Below are 22,155 nucleotides of genomic sequence, written 5' to 3'. Positions count from 1 at the left end.
GGCTTGTTGTGAAGGTCAAATAAGATCTCTTCCTCTCTTAGCCATTTTCAGGGTGCCTCTTTGAAGGTTTCACTATGTAGTTCTCTTACTGCTCTCTTCCTTCTTAATTACCTTTGTTTATTTATCTATGTTTCTGTCATGCCCTCCTTGCAAAATGTTTACAGAATTCCAAGCACTCAAAGGGACTTAGGAGACCATCTAGCGACAAAAGTCAGAGTAGGGAGAGCTGGTTCAGATTTTTTGAAAGAATTCGATCAGACCTTCCTTCTCTTTAGCCAAAGGGAGCTTTATTGACGCAAAAGCATATGGGCCTGAGACTTAGCAAGGAGCTAAACAAAAGCATTGGTATAGGGAAAGGACCAAACTTATATACACAGAAAGTCACATAGCCTGTAGGATGATGATGTCATTTTAGGCTTTTTAATGGGAGTTGGAGATTTAGGGACTGGATAAGTACAAACAAGGTAAGGAAGGTGGTGGTTTGCAAGATAAGGAAAAATTGTCATGACAGAGGATGGGAAGATGAATAACACAGGATGGGGAAATGAATGACACAGGTTGGGGAGCACAGGATAAGGTTGGTTGGTATATCAAGATAAGGGGAAGGGGCACTAAGGAACCTCAAGTTATAGCACAGGCTAAGAATAAGCCTCAAACCCCCTCAGGGCCCTGGGAAAGCAACCCTTACTATTGACCCTTAGGGCACCTTTGTATCCACATCACTAATGCAATTTATTCTTAAATAAGAATTTCCTCTATCAATATCACCAGAAAGCTAGTCATCCAGTTTAGTTTGAAGGCCTATAGTGAGAGGAACCCAATCAACCAATGGACTAACAAATATCTGTTGGGCACTGGACTCGGGATACAAACACAAAAATGAAACGGTCCCTGATGCCAAAGAGTTTACATTCTAACAAATGAGACACCCATATATGTATGTAATGTGGATAAATAGCATACATGCAAAATAAATAAATGCTATCTTAAGATTCAGGTGAGGCACAGGTAGGGACAAGTCACCAAGAAAGAAAGACCTCAAGTAAGAGGTAACAGTGGAGCTAAGCTTTGAAGGTTGAAGATTAAGAAACTGCTGCTGAACTCAGGGATCTGGAACATTGTGGTCTCTCTCCTCTACTTTCATGCATGTGATCAGACTGATTTCAGTCCTTAGGGTCTTTGTCTTTGAACAAAGAGGAACTAAAGTCCCTTTTCTCACAATAATTGCCCCAGTAGCTCCCCAGCAAGGGTGCCTCAGTGGCAAATTCATTGAAGTTTAGGTATTGCCTCTTTGTCTAGGGCTTCCCTAAAGGGTAAGTAAAAAAGGTATTCAGTGGACAGTGTAAATCAGGTGTAGGACAGGTGTTCATTTCACCCAAAAGAAATATTAAGACAAATCACTCATATGCAAATATAGCAATATTTGCATGACTTAAAACAAACTTCAGTAACATAATTAGTGTTATAACTAGAATTATTTAGGGAGGCTGACAGTTAAAGTGAATCAGAACACAAACCAGATTGTGGATTGCTGATTAGGTGTTTTACCTTTCAGTTCACTTCCATGCTGCCTCATTTATTCCTAGTATATATGTGCTAGAAAATGGGTTAACCTTAAGCTAATACTTCCTTTTTCAAATTAGTCATCATTTCTCATGAAGTAACTCCCTTTGTGCTCTCAAAGTCACCTCCAGTTCTGAATAGCTACACAGGAAAACAAAATGGGAACAAAACCAAATTTGCCTATTTGTGCCAATTCTCCATGTAGGGGAAAGTAGGGAGGAAAAGAACAAAGCCAGTCCTCAAACCTCTTCTCATAGGGATGTGAGAGATGACTCACAGTGAAGTTTCCTTATTTCTTTTAACTCCCTCTTACATTCCTATCTCTTCTCCATACTTTGTAAACCAGTTCAGTCTCACAAGTAACTGCTGACTTCCTGGAAATAAGGAAGTTTGAAACAAGACCATACTAGTCCGCTTCTGATTGGGCACTTCCAAATCTGGTGAAAGGAAATACATAAAGATGGACTGAAACCACTTTGCACCAGCTAGAAAAATTGTGAGCTTGCCTCACCAGCCAATGGTGAAGCAGGACAGGTGTCAGAGCTGAAGTTAGGATCAGGATAAGAGAAGCCGTTTGAGCAACAGGGGCGGTGCTGTTTTTCATGAGAAACAATAAAGACCTTTTTTGATCTCAGACTCAGACTCTGAACTTTCTCATCTCATACAGGGATTAGAGACAGAATTCATTACTTGACATGTGGGAGAGAGAAAACAAAAAGACCAAGCCAGAACCTTTATAAGTCCAATGAGTCACTCTGACTCTTCCTACTCATATCCATGTGCTGAGACATGAGAAGTAATCCGAGTCATCACATTCCTCAAGTTCCTGAAAGTTTCTAGGAGAGCTCTGGATAGACACTCCCCAAGATGGACCCTCCAAACCAATTCAATCTTCGCTACAAAGGAAACTAGGAATCCAAAGAAACAGAGGCAAAGAGGGCATGGGGAAGACATTATGCAAAGTCAAGGAAATAGAAAATGGAATAGTATGTCATAATGTAAGGGTTGTGGGATTTAAAGATCTTCCATGCCCCATTGGACTTGCTGACATAGCAGGAAGGGCTGGGGCAAGAGGAAGCGGAAGCCAAGCTACAGTTCCTGCAGTGACTGGCGGTGGCGGCGGTGACGGCGGCAGCGGTAGCGGTAGTGGCCAAGGTGGAGGTAGAGGTGCAAGCCCCTTTTTGAGCCAGCCAGAATTTCTGCTAAGGACTCCTTCTGAGGACTGCCAGGGGCCGGAGCTGCTGGGAGCGTGCTTCCCGGACGTTGGGTGGTTGCTGTGAGTGGGGAGAGGAGGACCTTTGCCTGAGGTAGCCTGTTCTGTTTTAAAGGCTTGAGAATGTGGGTGCTTTCTACTTTATCTACCTGTGCCAATTTCATAACGACTCTGATGGCTTTGACTTTCTGGTTTTGGGACTCAGTCATTTGGTGTTTTAATAAGTGTTCTAGCTTTGTCCCCCATATAGCAAGCCTGATATATTTTGTGATTAATAACCACATCAGCATATTTTTAATTGCCGTAGGCATTGTGAATATTGCATTGCTGATATACATATATAGAAAGATGGTCAGTTTAGCATACATACATACACATGGACACATATACGTAGACAGGTACACTGTATATGTGTGACATGATAGAATGTATAATACATATAACATATGGCATATAGGATATTTTATGTGTATTGTATACTATAATACGTTATACCCACTCCACTTCTAAACTTCTCTACTTCTTTTAAGGGCACTGCCATCCTTCTAATCACCAAGGCGTGTAACATTAGTGTCATTCTTGACTCTTAAATCTCCCTCATCCCATATAGCCATTTAATAATGGAATCTTGTGATTCCATTATCATAACATCTCTCCTCTCTATCCTTTTCTCTCTACTTATATAGCTGGCACTTCACATAAGGATAATTGGAATGGCATTCTAACAAAATTTCCTTTACATCCCTGTGCAGAAACCATATAACCACACTATTCAAATAGTAACTTCTTATTGCTTTTATTGTCAAATAAATAAATATATGTGTGTACATGTAGATGTAAATATATATCTGCAAACATATTTATATTGTATATATACACAAATGTACATATGTATGTGTGTATATCTGTGTGTTGTATGAATGTATTATGTATCTCTGTATACACATAGTTTCTGTTACACATTTGAAGTTCTTCAAAACCTAGGTAAGATCGTAAGATTCAGTAATTAATATGGACTTGTTTATCCTTACCTTATTTCTTGAACCCAAATTTAAATCTTTATATTAGCACTATGTAGTTTTATCTTATTAAATTCACCCCAGGCTTTTTGGGACACTTTTAGAAAAGCGTCTTTTAGCTTTGCTTCATAGTTTTGCATCATCAATTATGCAATCAACCCATCTGTCAATGAGTATTTATGAGGTTGCTGTTATACACCAGGAATTATGGGGTTATACTTAGGCACCAGGAATAAAAATAAAAAAGCAAAGCAATCCCTACCATCCAGCACCTTGCATTAATCATGAGAGAGATACCGTGTTCCCATATAGCTTCATTCATAACGCATATGCAGTATTTGTAAGATACTTTTACAGGAGCAGGAACAAGCAGGAGGGACTTCATATAGAAGGTGACTCTTGAGTGGTAGGCAAGGTGGATAGCAAGAAGATAGCCAAAATTGAAAGCAAAGGTTATTCTACAAGAAACACTCAAAAAGAGATCTTTTCACTATGTCTACAGCATTCCACTTTCAGGAGGGAGACATGACTTAGGCTAGCACCCCATTAAATGTAGGTCCAATGTTGGGATGAAATTTAGAAAGAAGTCCTCAGACCTTGTGCTTTCCATCACTTGCTAGAGATAGCATGTATTCTGAGAAAAGGTGCAGGGTTTGCTGTTCAAGAATTATGAAGCCTCATTGTTGTTGTTGTGTTGATTGGTTGTGTCTGAACCTTTCATGACTCCATTTGGAGTTTACTTGGCAAGGATATTGGACTGGTTCCTTCTCCAACTCATTCTACAGATGAAGAAACTGGGACAAACAGGGTTAAATGAGATGCCTACGGTCACAGAGATAGTAATGGTCTTGAGGCCAAATTTGAACTTGGGCACTCCTTATTCCAAGCCTGGTACTCTATCTCCTGTGACACCTACTTGTCTTATTTCTGCTAGTCTATCCTGATAACCCACACATGTGCATGCATGTGTACATGTGCATATACATGCATAGGCATGTACATACATATGTGTATAATATATGCATATATACTTATACACTTACTATCCCAGTTTCCACAGCAGTTCTTTGAAAATGCCCATGTCTCCTCATCCTGTAAAAGACCTTCACTTGGTCCATCCATCCCTGCTATCATCCTGTATCTCTTCTGCCCTTTGTATCTAAAATTCTTGAAAAGGCCATCTACAATAAGTGCTTCTGCTTTCTCTCCTCTCACTGTTTTCATAACCCTCTCACAATTTGGCTTCTGCCTTTACCTCCTCTAAACTTGATTAATCTTTTACTAAATGGTGTCACATTGGTCTCAGTGGGTCCACATTATTCTTCCTCAGAGGACAATAGTAAGAAGAAACAATAATTTGCTTTTCTTTGGTAATGGCCTTGTATTTGCTTCAAAATAATCAGTGTTACTACTTTCTCACATTCATAGAAAGACTTTTCCATCCCTCTCTTCTCTTCTCCAAGGTAACTGACTGTCTCCCCCTCAGTATTGCAGGAGGGGACGTCTTTTTTTTTTTTTAAGCAATCGGGGTTAAGTAACTTGCTCAAGGTCTATATGAAAGGATAACTATACAAAAACTATAACTTAAAAGTATATAACTATAAAACTAAAAGTATAACTCTTCTCTCTGCAATACCTCAGGGGCCCACTCTCCCACTTATGTCTTGGGGAGAATGAGGTCAGACTCAATGCAATTTCTGCATAGCATTATTCCCATCAATTTCATATACAAATGTGGTACAAACAAGACATAGCTGCAAGAGGAATCTATTCCTAGACTTTAGGTCTTCTGACTTCCCAAAGCTCATAAGGTCATAGCCATATCTAAGTTCCTTCAAGTAGAAACAAGAATGAATGGACACAACAGAGAAATCTTCATCATCATCATCTACTAAATTCCAAAACTAACTAGCATTTACATAGCACTTAATATGTGCCAGGCATTACGGTAAGTGTTTAACAAATATTTATTTTATTTAACCCTCACAACAACTGTGGGAGATGTGTCTTTATTACTCCTATTTCAGAGTTGAGAAAACTTGAGGTAGACAGAGGTTAAATGACCTCCCCAAGGTTACACAGTTTGTAAAAGTGTATGCATAGGATCTGAACGCCATTCTTCCTGACTCCAAGTCCAGCACTCTATCCATTGTGCTTTTTGAGTTTTATTTATTATTATGGCTCTGGGTAAGAGATGGTCTGGGGCCCCACCCCAAACCAGGCATTGTCAGTGGTTCAGCCTCCTCATCTAATGCCAGCATGTCAGCAAAGCCCCAGCAACAAAAGAGAAGAAACCAAATGGCTGGTGTCTTTTAAAAAATTCTCATTACAGAGTCAATCAATGCTCCAACTCTCAACAAAGTACCTTCATCTCATGTTATCCTGCTTTCCTGGTAGCAGGCACCAAAGTCCATGACTTTCTGGAAGCCTTCTTCACATGGGAGCTTGTTATCAACCCTTTCTCTGCCTATATTCCTCATCAGTAATATCAGATCAGTACCCTAGGAAATAAATGACTGCTCTGTGGTCCTTCTGTCTTCATCTGTGATAATATCACTGGGTCACCATTTGGGAAAGGAACCTCTCCAGGCTTTACCTCTCAGTAGCAAAAGAGTGAGATTCCTGCCAGTCCTGCCAATGAATTCACAACAGGTTGTCACTTACTATAGTCTCTGGAATTCCTTTCCCAATTCAGTATTATACTATCTTCTAGCAGTCATTTCTTTATTCTCATATCCGAACAATTGATTGTGCCCTGTTAAACATTAGATCTGAATAATTGCCACCACCCACTTAGAGACAGTCGTAAAGCACAGGTCTGATTGTACCACTACCCTGTCTTCTCAGTAGTGACCCCCTATTATTTCTATGATGGGCTACATAAAAATCTTTTCTCCTTCACAACCTTCCTGCCTTCTACCTTTCTAGTTTTTTGTTTTTGGGGTTTTTTTTTTGCCTTTTGGAGGGCAATTGGGGTTAAGTAACTTGCCCAAAGTTGTGCGGCTAGTTTTTTGTGTGTGTGTGTGTGTTAAGTGTCTGAAGCCAGAACCAAACTCGGGTCCTCCTGATTCCAGGCCGGCATTTTACTACCTGTGCCACCTAACCACCCCTACCTTTCTAGTTTTATATTAGACATTATAAGCTGACTTTCATGCTATTATTTATGTAATCTTCTTTTTGTTGTTAACCTTCTTTGCTTTTGCATGGATTCCCTGGCCCCATATATTTAATGCACTCCCTCCTCAACTCCCCTTTTTAGAATCCCGTTACTTTCAAAGCTCAGGTTCTAGCATCTCCTACATGAGGTATTCCTTTATCCCTCAGTTTACAGAAGGATACTAACGCAGTGAGGCTGGAAGAGTCTCATCTGAATGGACAAACAAGTTATTGAGCTTAATAATATTAATAACAATAACTGATATTTAAAAAGAGCTTCAAGGTTTTCAAAGTGTTTTACAAATGTCTCTTCATTTTCTCTTCTGAATAATCTTGGAAGGTAGGTGCTATTACTGTTCCCTTTCACAGAAGCAGACAGAAGTTCAGTGACTATGCCAAGGTCATAGAGTTAGTTTGTGTGACCAGCCAGAGTTGAATGCATGTCTTCTTGAATCTATGTCCATTGTGCCACCTACATGGCTCCTATGTCTCCATAGGGAACTAGAGATAAAAGGAAGGGAAGAGAAGGTGGGGAGGTCTGATAGTCTCAGAGACCATGCAGTCCTAAACCTTCTCAAACTCAAGCTCAGAGAAGGGATCAGAAGGATCCTAGAATGTCAGGATAGGAGGATGGTGATTAGACTCTATTCAGTCAACTGCGCCATAGGATTCAGACAACAAAAATCTAGCAAAAAAAGTCATAGCGGGGAAAGCATTGTGTCATGAAGTCAGGGGCCAAGGACCAGACGATCAGCTACTTCAGAACCCTTTTAGTGACTCAGAACCAAAATATGGATTGAGGAGTGTTAGAACCCAAAGTTAAATTTGGTCACACTTTAGTTGAAAGTCTGTAGTCATGTAGGAGTGATTGGGGGGAACGGGATCCTGATAGGTTCAACAGGGCGTCTGGAAAGAATTCAGCTCAGCCTTGCTTGGAGTTAGAGGTGAGAAAGTTTAATATTACTCCTGCCCATTACAGCGGGCAGGAGTCCTTTAGGGGACCTGCGAGTGAGAGGGGTACATGCTTTTACCTTTAAGGGGTAGGGCTGCCATGGTCAGGGCTGACCAGACGGGAGGGGCCTCAGTGCATAGACAAAGGTCAGAGCTGACCAAGAGGAGCATGTGAATAGGTCGTTAAGGAGACAAAAGGCAAGAACAGAGGAGCTTGTGGGCCAGGCCCAGAAGAAATGAAGAGATTAAGTAAGAACAAAGGGGTCACTGGGTGTTGCCTTGGCGGAGTGTGGGATAGGGAGAAGGGGCAGAGCTCAAGGATGGGAAAGGACAAATTGCAGTTACCTCTTCACAGACTGGCTCCACAAGTTGGTCCGACCTAGACCCCAGGTACCCCATCAGGAGTATGTACTTGTAAATCCTGATATGTGATACTCACTGATAAACTTGGCTGGATTGGGGTGGGAAAAAGGTGGGCAGGGCAGGAAGGGGGGAGGGGGATTTCCCCCCATCCCACCCCACCCCACTGAGAAACAGCAAGCAATTTAACAACTCCTTTTGAATTAAGACAATGAAATAAGGGACAAAACACCAGGAACCACTCCTAGTACTTCACCTTGAACTTCTTCTGTCTTGGATATATTTAGGTTAATACACCATTTTTTAAAATTGCAGACTTAGCCTCTCCAACTTATATTTGGTGACTGTCCTTAGTCCAAGGGACAATAAGAGGAGAAGTTATAATGAAATTGATTTTTACATAATAATTCAGTGCCTTAAAAAAGAGTAAGGACTCCTCACTATTTTCTAACCTGTGTAGACATAGTGGAAATGCAGTTTACTTAATACCTTTTGTTCTGGAGACACCAAAATCAAACTAGAATTGTTTTAGTGTTCTCTAATTCAGATCTCATCACATTTGTTGTAGGACAGATTCCTGTTTATCTATCAAATGTTCACCTCCTCTACCCCCATCTTCCAAACAAACAAACAACCCCTGAAAAACATCTGTTGCCTGCTGCTTGGCCAGAATCTGAAGTTGGAGTTAATTCATCAGAAGAATCTGTGATACTCAGTACCCTGAAGATGGACACAATTTATGAAGGTACTGATGAAGAAAGTGTAGATCATGTTCCAACTCTGGAGGAAGGAATGAGACATGGCCCCAGTCTCCAGTTTACATTGCCATTTAGCATCCTATTTTCCACATTCCTCTACTGTGGTGAGGTTGCTTCTGCTATCTACATGATTGATAAATATAGAAAAAACAATGACAGGTTCTGGATGGGATTTACATCCATTTTCTGCTTTAGTGGATCTATTATGGACCAATTGACTCTCATAGTTGCTCATAAGGACTTGTCCAAGAATAAACCTCTAGTGCTATTCATGCACTTTCTACTTATGGGACCTATTGTTAGGTAAGCAACTTTAAAAATTTCCCATCACTACACTTTGCAAAAACACATACATAGTACATTTTTTTTCTCTTTTTTTTGGTAGTACTTTTAATATTGACTCTGGAATATGTTTTCTTTTATATAACTTCCCTTTAATGTCATTTTATCCAGTTTAAATGCCAATAAGGACAGTGTGGGTGGGGGGGGGGAGGATGATTGAGAAGAGCCTTGAGTTCATGTTGTCCAAGAAACACATGATGGCTGTAGTGATTTTAGATGTTTGTTTCTTAGACTGAATAATAGAATAATTAGGGGGAATCTTGAATGCTTGTCATTAAGTGCTAAGGATTAGATTTATTTAGTTTGATCAGAAAGAGAAGACTTAAGAATAGCATATAGAAGTTGTAAAGTAGCAAGTTTTGGATTGATGTGATTTTTTTGTAAAATCCCTAGAAATCAGAGCTACCGTGTTTCCCTGATAATAAGACCTATCCCAAAAATAAGCCCTCCCCTTACTGTGCAAGACTCCTCTAAAATAAGCCCTCCCCAAAAAATAAGCCCTATTGAGCCCGCCCCCCCCTGAAACACACGCCGCGGTCCGAGCTACATGCAATCAGAGCTGCAGCAGTGAGCGCGTCATCCTGTTCTTCCCCAGTGATTTGCTTATTGAATAAAGGTACATTTTTTTGTTCGCATTTACCTGTTTATTCAAATTGCTGTCAATGTTCATTAAAATAAGCCCTCCCCTGAAAATAAGACCTCTGGTGTTTTTCTGTCCAAAAAAAATAATAAGACCGTGTCTTATTATCGGGGAAACACAGTATTCAGCAGTGGAATAGACATTGTCATGAAGAAATAAACTGTTATTACTATTGTTATTGCTATTATGCTTATGTCATCCTTACTTTATACTCACCTACACCTTTTAAAAAATTGCTTGCATTTACATAATTTATGCCATATATAAATAATTTATGCAAATTTGTATAAAACAAATTTATATAAGTAAATATCATAAATAATTTATGTCGCATACACAAATTATATTTATACATAAATTATATCATTTGATTCTCTCAAGACCCCTGTGAGGTTAGTACTATAATTATTCTCATTTTGCCTTTATGTAAACCGAGTTACTGAGCAGTTAAGTCACCTGACCCTTATTATTCACAGATTAAGCATCAACATCCAAATCCAGGATTCTGGTTTTTTCTGTTGGTTTTTTTTTTTTTAGTTTAGGTTTGTTTTTTGTTGTTGTTTCACTTTAAGTTTCTAACTGTATCCCTCCCTCCCTCACCATTTGATGCATATTTATAAATCCATGTAAAACAACACCATGCATACTTCTATTTGTCAAGTTTTTTCCTCTGAAGGTGAATAGCATCTTCTTTCATAGATTCTTTACATTTAATTAGAGTATTTGTAATATTCAGAATAACTTGGTTGTTCACAATTACACTTCAAACAACATTGCTGTAAAAGTATGCAACATTCTCATGGTTCTGCTCATTTCCCTATTCATTTTTTCATGCAAATTTCTCCGTGGTTTTCTAAAATCAACCAGTCCATCACTTTTCTTACAGTATGGCAGTATCCCACAAAGTCAGCATTCTATCCATGGTGTTTACTTGGTGGGGGGGGGAGGGGCATGGGATTGTTGGGTGTCAGCAGGAAGGAGAAGGCTGAAGGGGGAGTGTCTAGAATCTGTAATCTAGTTTCAAAGCATTTAAATCAAAACAATTTCAGTGCATTGTACACTGTAGACCACTAACAGATGTTTGTTGAATTGAATTCTCCCCACTAGAGAAAGTTTTAAGCAAAGACAAGGACAATTCATGAAGCCTTGCCTCACTGAAGGAGCATTTTGTCAAATGAACAATGACTATTCTGCATGTGTTTTATGTTCATGTTTCTGTCCATTCATGGGGGTGGGAGCCACTATAGACAGAGAGCATAAATAACCATTTAATTCACTGTACTTGTATCCTCGGAGACTAGCACAGTGCTTAATAAATACTTGCTGTTTAATTAATTAAGGCAACACTGGCATTTTGGACTTTAAAACTGGGAAGATTTAGAAAAGTTAGAGATGTGGAGAGATGTAGGCAAAAGCATGCTTAAACATAGGAAAACAGAAACTGTCTGCCTCAACTACTGTTTACTCTCATGTACTGAATGTTATATACCTCCATTTAAAAATTGAGAACACTGAGAAAATTGGCTATTATCCTTTTCTCAGGATGGTTGTTAATACTTGTTTTGGAGTAGTGGGAATAGAAGGCAGTGGGTGAGTAAGTCATTCAACAAACATTTATTAAGTATCTAATACATGGCAGAGCCCCTACTAGATGACAATTAGAAAAATAAATATATGTAAAAGAAGGGCAAGTTTGATAAATGATATAGAATTAATATAACTTCAGGGAGAGAATTTGTCACAGGCAAAATGGTGGAAAAAGAAGTTGCAGTAGGGTCAGAGGAGAGGAAGAATGAACTTAGCTTGTGGCATGCTAATGTTTATGTCTTAGGGTGACATCCAGTTGGAGAGATGGGTCTTAATTGGAGGAGAGAATAAATATCTGGAGACACTATCTGTATTGAGGTAATATTTAAAGTTGTGTCAGTAGGTGAGATTAGGGAAGGACAAAAATAAAAGGTAATAGATTTAGTGTAATGAGGAGCACAGGAGTAGTGAAGGTGTGAACCTTGTTTCAGCTATTGGATTAACAACTTGTTTCAGGCTGTTAAGAAACAGAAGGTGTGAACTCCACAACTTGTGAACCCTAGAACTTTCAAACTCCATATAAGGAAAGCCCCAGGGCTAGAAACAGCAGTAACTGAGAAACAGACTCTTGTGGCAGCAGAGTCAAGAAGGAGGAAACTTGTGGTATCCTGGCACTCTGATACTGTGTTGATGTTTGTTTATGATACTTGGTACAGAAGCCCTGGGACCGTACCGGAAGCCCTCAAAGACGATTTTCTGGTTATTTGTGTGCAGAAGTCCTGGAGGAGGGTCTTGGAGGTACTGAGACTTTACTGATGGTTTGTGCTGACCTCATGGACCTGGCTTATGGGTCTGTGTTGATTTTTATGTTGATGATTTATGTTGAGTTCTCAGACCTTGATGGGTCTGAGTTGATTTCACAGGCAGATAGTGAGTTAATGATGGTGCTGGCAACGTGCATGAATATTATTGCGGCTCTGTTGAGCTTTGTCTTCCCAGAAACAGGAACTGTGGAGGACTTGAGGTGGACTGGACACTGTGAATTTCAATATGGGACAGGAACTGGATGAAGAACTGGACAAGGAGCTGGACAAGGAATTGGGAGCTGCCTGCCTTTGAACCCAGGTGACAGTTGGAGATGGGAACATGGAAGAGGAACTATGGAAGCTGAGAGCCAGCTTTGAGTCAAGCTGAAAGAAGACTTTACTTGGACACTGTGTACTGACTGAGAAGATTATGATTTACTGTGACCTAGGGGTGTATGGCCTGTGTAATTTCCACTGTCCCTTAAGAGGTTACTGAGTAGTGACTGCTGACTTAATAGTGACTGATTTATAATTTAGTGGGCTCCACGAGTGGAGAACTTTCACTATTGCATAAGCCAAGCCTCCTTAAGGATGGCTGAATGGTTGAGTTACTAAATGATTGTACTTTGTTGAAACCATTTGTGACCACTCTGGTGAAAACTATGTGGCCATTTTAGTGATAAGTCATTGTGAATGCTGTATTTTGATTTTCCGTGACAAGTTGTAACATCGTGAATGCTGTACTTGGATTTACTGTGAATGCTTTGCTCTGATTTGTTATTGAATAAATAGAGTGTTCACAATACTATGTACTTAGAATCTTGAAAGCTATTCACAGCAGCAGTCCTCTGGAAAGCTGCTTGTGCTTGGCTTTACATGCAGACAGATTATTTCTAGAAGAGGTGGATATTGGAGCAGTAGTAGGATGGTACATAGCATATTCATGAAACTAAGTGACCTCAGTGGAAACAAGCTTTCTCTGCTGCTTGTATAGAGTTTCAGGCAGGAAGAAAAGAATAAGTTTAGAACTCCATTTTTTACTGAACTGCCATTACTTAAAGACAAGTTGGTTGTTTTACATATCTTTGTATTTCCATAATACTTAATGGTAACTTTCACAAAGCAGAATACTAGTTAAGTGTTTAGGATTGATAAGGATAATAGCCTATTACATAAAGGAAGTTACAAAAGTGGGATTTCCATCTATTCAAATATGCCAAAGAGAAATATTGATTAGATTCCCATGATGGTTTGTTCTAACAGATGTTTGGAGGCTGTTGTGATATATCTTCAGCTTTTGAAGAAACAGAAACACGAAAAAGAGGAAACCTATATCAGTACTGCACAAAGAAAGATACTCCAAAACAGCAGCAAAGTGACACTGGAAAGGGAGATTGCCCACTCAGTAGAGACACTATGCATGCATTATAATGCCTTCAAACGTATGGCATTGATTCAGGCCTTCTTGGGGTCAGTGCCACAGCTAACTTTTCAGTTATATGTCACCTTTACAACACGTGAACTTCCCCTGGGTAGAGGTAAGTTGTGTTAACAGAGTCCTAGGATCCAGGAAACCTGGGTGTCTTATCATCATTATTAGTTAATGACAGGACAACCTGAAAAATTGGACCGATATTTCAAATTCACAGATCTAACACATTTTCAGAGCTTTACAAATAAAGTCTCCTATGACTTTCATAGCACCTCTTCATACCCTCTCCTCCCTTTGTAATACAGTTCTCTATCTCCCCCCTTCCTCTAGCCTCTCTTTCATCATGTCTGCGGTATTTCATTCTCTACTTGCTTCTTTACCATAGGTTCTGTCTTAGAACCATTCTGTCTCTTCCCTTTTTATATTCTCTCTTTTAGTGTTCTCATCCAGTGGAATTTGAACTCTTGGGAGGAAAGACACTGGTTTTTGTCCTTGTTATCCCAGAGACTAACATAAAGCCAGGCACCTAACACTGCTTAATAAGTGATTATCGATCAAATTGAACTAAACTGAATCTATCCCCGTTACTTCAACTCTCATGTCTATACGAATGATTTCTTGAAATAATATCTAGGATGTCCCTACAAAAACTCAACATTTCCAAAGTTGAATTACTCATTTTCTTTGAAATTCATCTCTTTTTCTGACTTCCACGTGTCTTTCATTGGCACCACCATACTACCAGGTGTTCTGCCATTCTTTTTGTATTAGCTCTGACTCCTCTCTCTCCGTCATCCACTATAATCAAAGGCTGGTTAAGTTTGGAAGCTTCTAATCATTTCCACGGTGACCACTCTAGTTTGATGCTTTACTCTCTGTCACACAGGTGACTGAAAAATCTTAATTGTTTTCCCCCAACGATTTTCTTTTACTCTTTATCATTCACACATTCACCGCCAGACTTACCTTCTTGGTGCCCAGGTATGATCTTGTATCACTTGATTGCTCACCAACTTTGACTAGTTTTGTCTACCAAATAACAATCATTTCGGTAGCTTGCTATTCAAGACCCACCATGGCACTAACTCGATTTACCTTCCCATGCCTTTCCACATCTCACACAGTAATGAAGAATAATAGGTTTCTATAGTTCAATATTTATCTAGTGAAACACCAAATCCCCCAAATTAGAGGTTATACATCACTCAAGAGCTTTGAGGTTTCTGTGGAGATGCTAATTTCACCCTGACAGAGAAAACAAGTCCATTGAAACACATGCCCAAGAGAGAAGTGCACATTAGTGCTGTCACTCTTTGGATGTAAGATTCCTACTTTGAAAGTACATCAGTCGGTTCTGTCTCAGATACAGATACAGTGAGGAGTCCATCTCCAGTATTCCTGATCTATATCTTGCCATTGGACCCAGAGGGCTCTGGAGGAGAGAGTGAGACTGGTGACTTTGCACAGTTCTCCCTCACTGAAGTCCAATTCACTTACAAGTCATGGCATCACCTTCTTGATACCATGATCCTCCTCGAGAGCAAAGGATAAACAACAACAACAATAACAAGTAATCATGTCACAATGCATGCAACAGTCACAATCATTCTAGAACAAACACCTTTGTAACCCACAAAATAAACAGGTAGTTCTTACCATTCTCCTACAATCTTACAGAGAGAAGGAGAACCAAGGGGGGGGCGGTATCCTGAAACATGGAGAGAACAGGGTGTTTAACTGTGTTAAAGTCTGCAGACAGGGCACAGAGAATGAGGACTGAGAAAAGGCCTTTGGATCTTGCAACTAAGAGGTTACTGGAATAATAATTTTGGAATAATTATAATAATTTGGAGTAATAATAATAATTTGGAAATTCATTCAGACTGGTAACTTTGAAGAGAACAGTTGTGGTGGAATGATGAGGTCAGATGCCAGATTGTGTGGGGCTGAGAAGGGGGTAATAGGAGGAAAAAGTGGAGGCACCTATGTAGATGGCCTTTTTAAGGAGGTGAGCCACAAAAGGTAAAAAAAGATACAAGATGATAGATAGTAGGAATGAAAGGATCAGTTGGGAGATTGTTTTTTTTTCCTTCTTGGTTTTGTTTTGTGTTTTAGGATGGGGAGGAACGGGCATGTGTGTAGGCAACAGGAAAGGAGCAAATAGATGAGGAGAAATGGAAGGTAAATGAAAGGGTGGAAAAGACAGAGGGGCCCATATGTTAGGGGAGACGGAATGGAATGGGATCCTTTGAATAAGTGGAAGGGACAGCCTTGGCAAGGGAATAAGACCACTTCATCATGTGAGATAGGGGTGAAGGAGACATCCAAGTGATAGGAGGCAAAGAAGGAGAAAAGGGAACTGACAGCAAATGGTCTTAGCATATTGTGTAAAATATGAAATGAGGTTCTCAGTTGAGAAAGTGAGGGGAGATGGAACTGTAGGGGGAGAACAGTCAGAAAACCAGTTCTGACTTTTCCAAGATGTTTGAATGAAAATTGGCTGGATACTTGATTCATTGACTTTTTTTTTAAATCCATGGTTTAATTAAACCATTTTGTTGGTTAATTTATGTGTTTATTTAGCCGCCTCTTTGCTTTCATTCCACAATCTAGAAGGGAACAAAAAAGGCAAAAGGATGGGTTTACCTCTTCCCCATGCAAGAGGTGATAATGTGTGTGCTCAAGCCAGTTTATGCTAGTTAACTCAGAAAAATTGATTGTTACATTTTCAGTGTGAGAATTTGTACCTTGGAAATTCACAATTGCTACAAATCTAGGCTTGATTTATTGTTTGATCAACTCCCTAGGCTTAAGAAAGGGAAGAAAAATTTAAATAATGCAAGTTAAACTTACTAAGCATGCCATCCATGGGTTTTCCCCCCTGGACAGTTAAACATTTGCTAGCATTTGACACCGCTTAATAACATAGCTGAGATCACATGAACTATAGAAAGTATGCCATCAGGATTAAGCTAAAGTTAAAAACAATCATAGGATTTACTAACAGTGGCATGATGCATTATTTTCCTTTATTTTGAAATTCATCTAAGATTATTCATAGTTTAGAAATTCATTCATCAAATTTACATTATTTCATGTGAGTAGGTTATTGAATTAATACAAATTTGCTGAGTGAGTGATCAATCCAAATTCACTCAAGTTCCTGGATTCAAAGGAAAATTTTACAAACTCATGTTGAAATGAAAATGAAAAGCACAAATTGTACAAGATTTCTTCCTGGAGTTAATGATATGTAGGCATGCACGCACGCGCGCGCGCGCACACAAACACACACACATCTTTGTATATGAACAACATAACAGATGATGTATACACCTTATAATACCTCTGGTGGTAACTATAGGGAAAAGTGAAATTTTGGATAGTAGAGTCTGATTTTTGGAAATAAATTTGTGAAGTGTATGCCCTGACCCTACTATTTCAGTATGATATGGGCCCCAACTTGCTTCAGGGTTTTCTTTTCTCTGTCATCAAGCTTGAATTCCCACCAGCTATTTCTCCCATGGTAACATTGTTTTGCCTTTATAATATTGCTGTAATGAAAAATTGTTGTGGTTCTACTCACTTTGCTTTGGAGTTCACTTGCTTTTTCCAAGTATCTCTGACGTTACTCCCTTCTTCATTTGCTATAGCACAAGAATACTCCACTCACATTCTTATATCACAATATTTTCAGCCATTTCCCAGTTGATAGGATTGCATCTGATTCTAACTCTTTGCCACATGAAAAGAGCTACTGTAAATATTTTTGTTCATATAGATACTTCCCCTCTTTCCTGGATCTCTTTGGGAGTATCTCAAGGTCATGATATTTACAAATTAAAAGCATAGTTTTGAGTTGCTTTTCAGAAGGACCACGCTAGCTCTTGATACCATTAGTGGTAAAATAATATACCCTTTTAAGAAAAAGTTTTTTTTTATTTTTTATTTTGGGTGTGGGGTGGGGAGAGGTCAACTTTGACAATCTGAAAGGTGAGAGGTAGAATCTGACACTGGTTTTGATGTGCATTTCTTTAATTGTTAGTGATATGACTTTTTCTTTGCATTTTGATATGACTTTTTTTTTTTTTGCTTTTTTGGAGGAGGGACGACAGGGCAATTGTGGTTAAGTGACTTGCCCAAGGTCACATGGCTAGTAAGTGTTAATTAAGTGGCTGAGGCTGGATCTGAATTCAGGTCCTGCTGACTCCAGAGCCTGTGCTCTATTTACTAGGTGCCACCTAGCCACCCCTTGATATGACTTTTGATAGCTTGGGTTTCCTCCTCTAAAAAAATAGCCTAATTCATATCCTTTAGGGCAGCATTTATCCTTTGGGAAATGGCTTTTATTCTTACAAATTTGCATCCGTGCCCTCTATATCTCAGGAGTGAGACCTTTGTAAGAGAAAATTGCTGCAACAAGTCTCCCACCACCCTGTATTGGTTGCTAGGGAGTAGGTGAAATGTTTGGATTTGTTGAATGAACATCAGGCTATGAGATTTGTTTTGTTAATGTGTGTTGTTATAACCTGATCTATTCCACTGATCGACCTCTCCATTGAAAAAAAAAAGTCAGTATCAACTCATTTTGATTCTTACTACTTTGTAGCAGAGTTTCGAATCTCCTCCCTTCCTTCCACCCTTTCTTTTTCTTTTCCCTTCATTTGCTTTCAGATTCTTGGCCTTTTGTTTCTCAAGAAGAATTTTATTATTTTTTTTTCTTGCTCTACAAAATAATACATCAGGAAACTAAAAAGGTGATTATTTTTGTCAATATTTTCACCTTTATTATATTGGCTCTGCCTTTCCATGAGAAATTAGTACTTCTCCTGTTATTTCTAACAAAATCTTTACTTCCAGAAAGAGTGTTGTATTGTTGTATACAAAGTATTCCTAAGTTTGACTTGCAAATATGTTATACACCATGGCTGGAAAGAGCATGAAAGATCTGGAGTGATATCATCAGGAAGACCTCATTTATTCCTATTACATTTATTACAAGCCCTTAGTTTTTGATAGATGTTATTTACGTCAAAGAGTGAGTCACTTAACATTCTGACATTTTCTTGGGTTTGTAATGGATATTGGTGTCATATCTTGCCAAAGGCATGGTTTTCTGATATTGTATTTGTAGTTTTCCTGATATTGAATCAGCCCTGATTCCTTGTAGAAATCTGATCTCATCATAATCTTTTTGATATGTTGCTGTAGCTTGTTTGTGAATATATTATTTATAATTCTGCATCAGTCCAGAAACAATTCCCCCTCCTGAACTTTCTTCTTGCCATACAGAGGATACCACCACCCCCTCAGGCCCCCACAACCTGGATGATGACGTTCTCAGTTCTTCACTCTCTCTCACCAACCCCCCATCCCTATATCCGGTTATACATAGTCTGTGCCGAGGCTTCTCACCCATCCCCCCTTCTCTCCTCTGATACTGCCATTATCCAAGGAAAGGGCTCTCATCACTTCCTGTCCAGGACGTTGCAATAGTTGGTGTTTCTGTCTGAAGCGTCTCTTCACTTCAGTCCACTCCCCCCACCCCCCAACTATCAAAATGGTTATCCTAAAAGTAGAAGTCTATTATATATGTGTCTCCCTCCTTCCCTTCAACCAACTCCGGTGGCTCTGTTATCTCAAGAGTCAAATACGAAATCCTCAGCTTCACTTTTAAAGACCTTCACAGTCTTTGCCTCTTCCCTCCCTTTCTAGTCTTTGTATACTTTACACCATGTGCGCTACAATCCATTGACACTGGTTTCCTGGCTTTTCCTGGAACAAAACTTACCACAGTAGGTAGGGACTTATTAAATACCTATGGACTCGATTTGATGTAACATTCATAGAAGTAACTTTCTTGGGAAAATGGTGAAGAAAAATACTTAAACTGCAGTTGTGGTGGCTTTCCATCTCACTTTGTGATCATTACATCACTTTGTTCTTTGACCTTACATCCAGCTTTTCCCTGCTCGTGTGGTGTCAACTTTTCTTACCCACCTTGTTCTTTTATCTTTCCTTTGGCTCCTCAAATATTTCCAAATGTACAATCCACCAAATCAACAGATCTTTCAGTGTTCCAAGTTTTTGTAGCCCTTGCTTCATTCTCACATACAAATTTCTATGAAAACTAAAATTTGTATTTCAGTCACGAGGGCCAACTAAATTTCATCACTTCTTCTTACAACACTCTTGTAAGTTACTGTTCATACTTGCTTGGAGTACAACGATCAAATCACAAATACTAAAGACTGAAGAAGCATTTTCATCATGCAGCTTTAGGAATTACCTAACCTCTCATTCTTTTCCTCTTACAGCCGTGTTGATGACCTTTGCCCTGACATCTACCACCTATGGCGCTATCCTCTGTAATATACTGGCCATCCAAATCAAGTATGATGACTATAAGATCAACCTACAGGCTCTAGAATTCATCTGTATCACCATCTGGCGTTGTCTGGAGATAACCTCACGCCTTGTAATTCTGGTGCTCTTCTCTGCATCCTTAAAATTGAGAGCTGTGCCCTTCATGTTAGGTGTTTTGATGATTCTCCTACTGGAACCCTGGGTTGAATTTTGGAGGAGTGGTGCTAAGTTTCCTAGAGATACTGAAAATAATATTAGCCGGGTGGGCACTCTTGCCATGCTTATGTTAGTCACTATCCTATATGCAGGCATCAATTTCTCCTGCTGGTCAGCAGTGACACTGAGATTGGCTGATAAAGAATTAATTGATAAGTCACAGAACCGGGGTCACATGGCCCTACATTATAGTATTCGGCTAATAGAAAACGTGGTCATGGTAGTGGCGTTTAGATTTCAAGGGGGAAAAGCAATACTGTATTGCTGTGATTCACTAATTGCCCTACAACTCATCATAACCTACCTGCTATCCATTGGTTTCATGCTACTCTTCCATCAGTATTTGCATCCAGGATGGTCAGACAAAGCATTACCAGAATATGTTGAAACAGCCTGAAGTAGTGTAATACTGCTCTAAACATTTATAAAAACTCAACATTAAAATTAAAGAAAAACACAGATATCTTGACAATTTGCTGGTTTAATTAGATCAGAGTTGAGCTAGTTTAATAGTCAATGCAACAAAATGTCAGTAAGGATAAGAGTTATCTACTTATCCTTTAACCAAAGAATCCTGAAGAAGTGTTTCTGAGATTTCTGTATTTTGTTGTTCCTGAGATATTTTGCACAACTTTCTTTTTTAAAATAAGATTTTATTAATACCATTTCTTTCTTGCATCACCAGTTATCCCAAGTGTTCTTTCTCATCCCCCTTCCAGAGCCATCCCATGTGGCAAGGAATGTTTTTAGAGAGGAAAAAAAGTCAGCACAATGGGTTGATACATTGAATAAAGTCTGAAAACGTGTGACATGGAATGCCTGTGGAGCTCCCATCTCCACGAAGGGGTGTGGAGTTGTTTCTCTCCTTTGAAGTCCTACTTGATATTTATAATTTTCTTGCATTTACTTTTGAGCTTTTGGCATATAGTTGTTCTTTCCATTTGTATTGGTTGTAATCACCTCTGTGTATATTGTTTTCTTGCTTCTGCATACTTCACACTACATAAGTTCATATGAATGAATCTTTCCATTTCTCTCCATTCGTGACATACATCGTTTCTACAGCACAGCAAATATTCCAGTATGCCAATAAATCACAATTTGTTTACCATTTCCCAACTGATGGACATCTACTTTGTTTCCAATTGTTAATTACCACAAAAAGTGCTATGAAGCATGTGGGCCTTTTTTCCCCTCGTTGATGGTTTGCTGTATTGTTTCAGTAACAGAATCTCAGGTTCCTAAGGGCCAGGACAATTTAGTCACTTTTTGGCGGGGTGTATAATTCTAACTTGCCTTTCGAAATGGCTGTATCATTTCATAGCTTGAAGAACAACGTATTAGGATGCCTAGTCTTCTACATGTCCTCTAACATTAACTGTCACTCTTTTTTCTGTCATTTTTGCCAGTTTGGATGTGAGGATTTCGTGGTTCTTCCCAGAGCTATTCATATCCTTATCATCCAGCTCTTTGTGACCCCATTTGAGGTTTTCTTGACGAAGATACTACAGTGAGGTGCTATTCCCTTCCCCAGTGTGTCTACATTTTATAGATGAGGAACTAGGGCAAACAGGGTTAAGTAAACCTGCCCAGGGTCACACATCAAGTGAAGTGTCTGAGGCCAAGATTGGACATCAAATCTTTTTTACTTCAGGCCCAGCATTCTATCGTGTGCTGCCTAGCTACCCTGTTCTATCAACTGGAGAACATCTATCAGTGAGATAGTGTCCATGCATACATATACCCACATATACAATCGTCTGTGTATGTATACCTTTTGTGCGTGCACTTACACTCACTCACACA

General features: G+C 39.3%; 1 protein-coding gene across 2 annotated transcripts; it reads left to right on the top strand.

Annotated features, from left to right (window-relative positions):
- Positions 1–1,467: 1,467 nt before the first annotated feature.
- Positions 1,468–22,155, top strand: LOC138173126 (XK-related protein 2-like). Of its 2 annotated transcripts, none has more exons than XR_011171328.1 (2): positions 1,468–2,870; positions 8,831–8,964. XR_011171328.1 is itself a non-coding variant. In XM_069103045.1 (2 exons), exon 2 carries the CDS (start codon positions 20,093–20,095, stop codon positions 20,744–20,746), a length of 654 nt encoding a protein of 217 aa, XP_068959146.1. In that variant the 5' UTR covers positions 1,477–2,870; positions 20,085–20,092; the 3' UTR covers positions 20,747–22,155. The 2 variants fall into 2 exon arrangements, 1 of the variants encoding a protein (XP_068959146.1); XM_069103045.1 differs by lacking the exon at positions 8,831–8,964 and adding an exon at positions 20,085–22,155 and having other exon boundaries at positions 1,477–2,870.

This window comes from Petaurus breviceps, unplaced genomic scaffold (assembly GCF_028583685.1).
Source record: "Petaurus breviceps papuanus isolate PSGF00001 unplaced genomic scaffold, PetGlider_PUasm1.0 565, whole genome shotgun sequence".
Classification (NCBI taxonomy): domain Eukaryota; kingdom Metazoa; phylum Chordata; class Mammalia; order Diprotodontia; family Petauridae; genus Petaurus; species Petaurus breviceps.
Note: the sequence above shows the minus strand (reverse complement) of the source record. Positions and strands in the feature narration are given on the sequence as shown.